This window comes from Sitodiplosis mosellana, unplaced genomic scaffold (genome assembly GCF_009176505.1).
Source record: "Sitodiplosis mosellana isolate CC-2019 unplaced genomic scaffold, AAFC_SMos_1.0 Smas_scaffold_1617, whole genome shotgun sequence".
Lineage (NCBI taxonomy): Eukaryota > Metazoa > Arthropoda > Insecta > Diptera > Cecidomyiidae > Sitodiplosis > Sitodiplosis mosellana.
This window is the reverse complement of record NW_022596859.1, coordinates 1-7,268: the sequence shown is the minus strand read 5'-3', so window position 1 is coordinate 7,268 and position 7,268 is coordinate 1. Positions and strand designations below refer to the sequence as shown.

The window sequence follows — 7,268 nt, the reverse complement described above, 5'->3', positions numbered from 1 at the left end:
ATTTCAGCTCAGCTCAGGCCTGCTCAGCAGCAAATATGCAGCCTCTGCGTTTTCCATATTATTCCAAGCATTTTACAGAGTGTCGCTCTTGTTTCTTCTTATCCTATAAATATTTGTTTTAATGTTCATTTTGCGCAGATTTTAATTAGCACCGCATTGTAACTCCCGTTTTGTTCTTTTTATTCTCTGATTTCAAAATGTTATGACTTATCAAAATAAAATAAAAAATGAAAAAAAAAAACAAAACAAAAACAGAAAGAATTTAAAATAGTTATTGACAAATAAAAATCGGTTATAAAAATGAAAGCAAAACTGTTCCAATGAATTCTACTTAAAATGGGTAGAATAAACAGAACGGAATATTGGAGAAGTGTTGTGGTATGTCGATGCCTTTTCTTTGCATAATATATGAATTGTCGGTTCTTCAACGCGTCATTTATGCTACTAACGTGTTACGTTTTACAATAGTGCTCAATTCAAATATGTTATTCTTCAATCAAACGTCATTCTTAATGTCTAATTTGAAGATTTTTCCTTAACTAGTTAACTTATTGTCAAAACCACATACTCCCTCATACATAAAATTGTTCATAAAATTCATATTAAGTGATTTGTTTTCCATTGTTGTTGATGTTGCTGTTATTGCTGATGTTGCTATTGAAAACGAAAATTGTTGCTATTTCAAGAGGTGGTCGGTTAAAAGAAAAAAGAAATCGTCGAAGAGCTTATTGTAATAAGATCCCATTCATACAAACATTCGCACAAAGATATGTTTTGATACGATATCGAGCCTGGTTGTTTTGTGTTGGTGATTTCATGAAATTCTTCGATTGTTGACAGAATTTCATACAAATATCGAAGAAAATTGACCATTTTAATCGTTTCTTTCTTTTGTGCACAAGAAAAAAAACAATTTGTCCTTGTGCGTAGGAGAGAAAAATACAATTAAATTAGGCAATTTTGATTAATAATTTTGTTGATGACTTTATCTCAATGAACGCATTGAAGCGATTTGATCAAGTCCAAGTGATCCAATATATGGTCATTGTGTCCCGAAGGTCATGAATCGATCGTTGGTTTTTGCGTGAGCAACTTTGTTTTGTAACTCAGCATTAAATCGTTGTTAATGTTTAAAAAAAAAGTCGAGTCGAGTCGAGTCGAATCAATATGTTTCAATATTTTTTTTATACTTTTGTTCTTTTCTTCTGCCATCATTTTATTTTGATCACGCTGCCAAAATTACCGTTTTGATTATTCAATTAATTCGACTACAATCGTTATCAAGCCAATCGTATGGCAATTTTCGTTCTTATTGAAGCTACGTATGTGACTCCCAATGAAATTAGGAATACAATTGGCAACGATATATTTGTGCGAATGCTTGTTGGGCTACTGTTTGGCTCTAATTCTCCTTTGTTCTTAACGATTATCTTCCATCCCAAGTTCTTATGCGAGTAACACTACAGTGAGAAAGAATGGAAATTGACCAATATTGGGAACAAGTTGTTTTTCTTCAATTTCAATCAGCTTTCCATACCTGATAGTAAAGTTCTTCAGGTGCATCTTCGGGAACTGTCCAATTTAAAACAAATGGATTGCCATCTTCGCAAACTAATCGTAACGTTTTCTTATAGTCTTCAAATGTTTCAGATTCGGCTGATTTATCGACGGCCAAATGTTCCCATTCACAGTAACGCCCAGCTGCAAATAGATTAATCGCAATTATCAGTAGAATCTTGTGAATGAGAATTGATTGAATGCAATATTTACCGGCTGTTGGGTAGATGTACCCTTGACTGTCTTTAGCTGTACCGGCATAATTGTGCGTTCTTTGTTGTTCGTCTTCAGACGCTTGGCCGAGACCACCTTCCGGTGAATCGGTTATGTAAAATGGATGATATCTGGCTGGGTTGCTTGATTTATCGCCACCCTCAACGATGAATGTATACGTTTCGCCACGTTCCACATACAGTTCCGGAATGAGCAAATCGTTCAAATACCACGCAATGCCCCATGATGGTGAACCCGTTTGTGCTTCGTAGCCTCGTTTTCCACCTGTTGGACCGATGCGGGCAGTAATGTTCTTTGCGCCAATTATTTTTCTTATCGGCCAAGGTTTCGGCGCATTTTCGTCTGGCACTGAATCTAGCGACGATTTGCAGTCATGATCCATCTATATTTTTGGAAATTATATCGTTCAGTGTAGGAAAGAAAAACTGTTTTTTTTTTAAATGCAATTGAAAAATCTTAACCTTTGATGAAAAATCAATCCGAATATCTTCGGCGTTAACGTTCATTCCATCGTGTGAGTGTGCATTTGCTTCTCGCCTTGAATTCAATGTTCCAATAGCTCCGATAACCGATACATATCCATCGGTTGGTATTGCCATATCATTTATTGGTTCGTTGGTTTGCAACGGTCGTTTGAATTTGATACTAGTCACCATCCTCTTACGATCGGCCATCACTGTAATACATACAAAAATTAATGTAAAAGTTTCGATTTATTTCCGTTGTTTGTCTCCCTTTGCATGATTTATTTGGAATCGATTGGTTGAGTGTGAAAATTTATGCGATACGCACCGACTGTTACATCATTTCTGCCGCCGATGCGTTCATCCGGACAGACGCCTTGCTTTCCATCACACTGCGACAAATGTGATAAATAGTAGTCTTCAGCTCGGAACACCCTCGACACTTTATCATAAAATGCGACAACAACATCGGCTCCAACCTAAGTAGCATTCGCAAAAACAAAATGATTTCGGGTTAGTCGAAGTGGTTAGTTGGAAGACGTATGGAAAACGTAAAATGGAAAGAAAGAGAAGGAGAGATAGAGAAAAATCAAGTTTAAAGTGCCCACCATCTGCGGTCGACCATTCGTTCCGGATAAACCGAAAGCCATGTACTGGTCTTCACGAATGCGACCGATTAATTCGATTTGAACGTAGTCTCCTTGGATTTCCCATTTCACTTGCAATTTATTGCTGATGATCTCGCGACAGTTATTGATATTCGGTCTCGGTGTTGTCGTTGTCTGCAATTCAATCAAATTGATGCTTTTACTTCATTTGCTTTAATTCAGTTTTCAAGAGATTTTTCATTTTCAACAAAACAACCGCTCAATATTTATTTCAAAGAAACAAAGATCCAAAGAAAACAAAAATAGAATTTTTCTCGTCATTTTTCTACGTTACTTACAGGACTGTACCACCATGGTGGCTATCCGTTTGCATGACAAATGGAAAAATGTTTATGGACATTTGTTTGCAGTGTTTATGTATTGCATTATGTGAATATACATATAATATAGAAAAAGCCACACTTACCGCTATTTTGGTTTGACCCAGCGCTGGCGGCACATCGAGATCTTTTGGAATATATACATGGCCGAAATTATGTCTATATTCAACACACCACACCGCCAACCAATCGATGTCGTACACGGTTAGATTACCAGGTAACTGAATTTCAATATCCTCCCCTTGATACCCACGCAATGGCTCTAGAGACCCGATCTCATTTGGTACCTTTACGATTCCAAAATTGAAAATAAACCAAAGAAAGAAATCAAAACAAACAAATAAATACGTAAAACTTATTTTTGGCATGAACCTTCAAGTGATTCTAGAAAAACAAAACAGCCGACAAATTGTTTGTGTGTCAAAGTTATTCTGATTATGTTTTTTCATGAGAATTAATGCCGATTGAGTTGGTGATTCTTATGAAAAACGAGAAACTCAAAGAGCTTTTTCGCCGGTTGCTACGGGAGAAGTTAAAATAAAAATCTACCTAACTCTATTCAAAACATTCTTCGTTGCTTTTCGTGTGTGTCAAAATCTCTTTGAATGTAGGTAATGAGTTTGTCCGCACATTTCACTTTTGCAAACATTTTGAATGTAAAAGTCTTTACACACATTTTACCGCAACATACACCGTCTTTGACGCGGTTTACACACAATATCTAATCAATTTTCTGTTTTCCACTAACTCAAACTTTAATAAATATAGGAATGTTATAATTTTCCGCAACCTATGCATAACACTAATAAAACAAATTAAAACACAAATTAGCGATGAGCTCATTCAGTGAAGTGCATTTCAATTCGTTTACGTCGTTAGACGCACTCATGAACGCAACTGTATGAACTCATCAACAATGCTCTGTAAGGAAAAACATTTTTTTACTTATAAAGTTGATGTTTATCACCTACTGCTTTTATTTTTTCTGTCTTCTTTGTTAATAAATATAAAAAAGATGCAATAGTTTGCAGCAAATATTGAACGATCTGAGTCACAACTTTTGACACTTGTTTCGCAGGGCTAGAAGTAAGCTGTCAGACGCTTATATGCAGTACCTGTACAATTTTCCAACCGAATTTAAGAATTTCGGGATAAAAAGATTTCAACTATTTGTTTGCCACAAATAAGAGTCAAACATCAACACAATTTTCGACATTACACTTCAATTTTATCAATTTGAATGTAATAGTTGCATTTGATTCAAGTAGACAATTCAATTAATTACCTTAATTCCCATAATGTTTGGCTCACTTCCGTTGCCCACCCAAAAGTAGGCATCAGGACCCGCTCCATCATAGTGCAAGTTTGGAATGTAGAAAGTTTTCGCATCGAGTACGCTTATATTACTCGAGCGTAATCCGTGTGCAAGTCTCTTGAATTCAGGTAACACTCGTGGCTTTGGAACATCCAAGCCTACGGGGATAAAAACTTCTCCAAAATCAACCTATCAAAACGAATAGAAGTTGAAAGAAGAAACAAACACACACACACAAATCAATAATCAATGCAAATGATCCGCACTAATTTGCATCATACTGCAATTCATTGTTAGCCTGTTCAACCTACACGGCTTTTCTTGATAATTTTGCCCCTACGAATTTATATTTTTTATCTTAATTAAATATTTCGTATTTCTTCAATATAAAAACGTATTTTCTCTACAGACATGTGGTTGCATCGAAGTAGGCAGCGTAGACAAGAGCGAGACAATGATGGTGTCTCTTCATTTTCAAGAGTGTCTGAGCTTTGATTTTTTTCGAACCGAGTCTGTTTTGTGCTTTTTTTCTACTTAAATACGGGAAAATCGCCATTCTTTTGCAGTGGCGAAGAGAAAACCTTAACATCAATAATTGTTCGAATGTGAATAAGACCGTGACCAATTGAAAAAAATTAATATTGACATACAATATATCTTTGTTTATTTTATATATAAGCTTTTATTGTCTTTTATTTATTCTAACCAAAAATACGGTATTGTTTATGAACGTATATCGATTGAAAAAATTTCGTACATTCAAACAAAAAATCATAAATTCAATCAATTCAGTTGGGTAATTGTCATTTTATTTGAGCTTTTTATGCTCAATTTAGTTCAAAGCAATTTGGCGCGTCATAACCGCGATGGTATTGTGTGAATATGCAGGCATTGTGCGTGTGTGATTATACAAGCAAATCTCACGTGGTCTCAGCATAAACAAGTTTAAGACGATTCCATTGAACCGATTAGGAATAACTCGATGGTAAACTAAAGGGATGTCTCGCACATACGGTATGAAAAATGAAAAGAAAATCGAGAGAGCCCCAAACAATGCCTCGAGAAATGGGTCCCCGGAATCCGATTCTGTTGTCGACTTTAGTGAAATGGGTGTTTTGAAAATTTGGAACCGCGCCTCCGTCGTCACTCGTTCATACACAAATATGAAGACTCTAACGGGAAAGTCAGAGGGAGAGAGAGAGAGAGAGAAAGCAGGGGACAGAGAAGGAGCGCAAATATAGAAGCCATATTAGTGAAAACTGTGCACACGAATCCAAGGCATCGAATGTATCTGCAAAAATGTGCTGTGTGTTATGTGGAAATATATCGCATTCCGGCATCCATATTATGTTGAACGCTCATGGAAAATAGAGATATATGTGGAAAAACAGAAACTCCCGTTTTTATCGATTAAAGCGTATGCGCAATGCGCATGACGCACGCAACGTCGAAACTGTAGAAAACTGTAAAAGTTATTTGGAAGTTCTTCCATTCATTTGATGATATGCCTTTTGTAGCATTCCCTGTTGCTGCTACGTGGTTTTGTTTTTGTTGCTTTTGTTGGGGCTTTTACTGTTGAATTGAAATTAAAATGTATTTGTATTTACCATTATGGCGTATGACAGTGTCTGTCGTCTATGTCACGCTTTTCAATGATTTATAACATATTAACTCCTGTCGATTTTCGAATTTTTTTACGCATAGATAAAACGTACATAGCATGTTGAGAAATGTCTGCCACTAAACATTCTCCATAACGTTCTGATTGTCAAATGGAATTTAAATGGTGATGTTTTCATTAGTTTGAACGAATTCGCTTTTCATTAAATTCACTACTTTCAAAGTTCATCGAATTTGTGCCATTCTTCGATCAACCTATGTCTATCTCTCCAACATATTTTCGCTGAATTCCGTTTACGTTTGCCTATACTTTGTGACAAAATGTATACACGTCTTCTTTTTTTTTTAACAAGAAATTTGACTTACCGTAAATCGTCGACACCAAACCGATAACCATCGAATATCGCGAATTCGTTTCCCCATTGGTAACCGTAAAATTATATCCGTGTTATTATGTGCTTGCAAGATTGGTGGATCCCTGCAACGGTACAATTATTATAAAAAAAATTTCAATCAATTTTTCATACACAGAGAAAATTCAAAAGGCTAAGTTTTTATGAAAGCATGTAGGATAGGGACACATGTCCTTTGAGTGAATGAACATACTCAGAACATATTCTTTGCTTCGTTATCAATTAAAACAATATTGAATGCGTCATTTTGCATTTCCCAATCAAAATACACAACCAAATGCAACGAGTAGTTGCTTGTCAAAAGACATTCTGAAATGGATAGTATACCCATCCGGAGTGTGATTAAGGAGTTCTGAATTTGGGCCGCGACACTTACGGCCGCAAGTTTAATTTCACTTACAGCCGCGCGGCTCAAAGTGATTTATAAGAAAAACACTTATAGCCGCTGTTAAAAATACTTTACGGCCGCCGCGGCTATAAGTGTTTTTCTCAGAAATCACTTTGAGCCGCACTGAAAATGCACTTACAGCCGCGTGACTTACACGTTGAATTTAAGCGGTTTTACGTTATTTAAGGTACTGTAGACTCTATATTCGGATGAAGATACAAATATTGAAATGATAATGGTACGATCAACAAAGGTGGGGAGTTCCACAGGACCAAACGAGCGCGCGCGA

General features: G+C 36.2%; 1 protein-coding gene across 2 annotated transcripts; it reads right to left on the bottom strand.

The window, feature by feature from the left end:
* Positions 1 to 6,656, bottom strand: LOC129571209 (protein Skeletor, isoforms B/C; the record flags this gene model as incomplete). 2 transcript variants are annotated; one of them, XM_055450978.1, is given in 10 exon segments in its annotated part: positions 1 to 1,460; positions 1,538 to 1,701; positions 1,771 to 2,173; positions 2,253 to 2,467; positions 2,584 to 2,734; positions 2,864 to 3,037; positions 3,202 to 3,222; positions 3,330 to 3,530; positions 4,529 to 4,747; positions 6,545 to 6,656. In XM_055450978.1, coding segments are annotated over 10 exon segments (1,840 nt in total), but the record flags the coding sequence as incomplete, so codon positions are not given.
* Between the last annotated feature and the right edge of the window lie 612 nt (positions 6,657 to 7,268).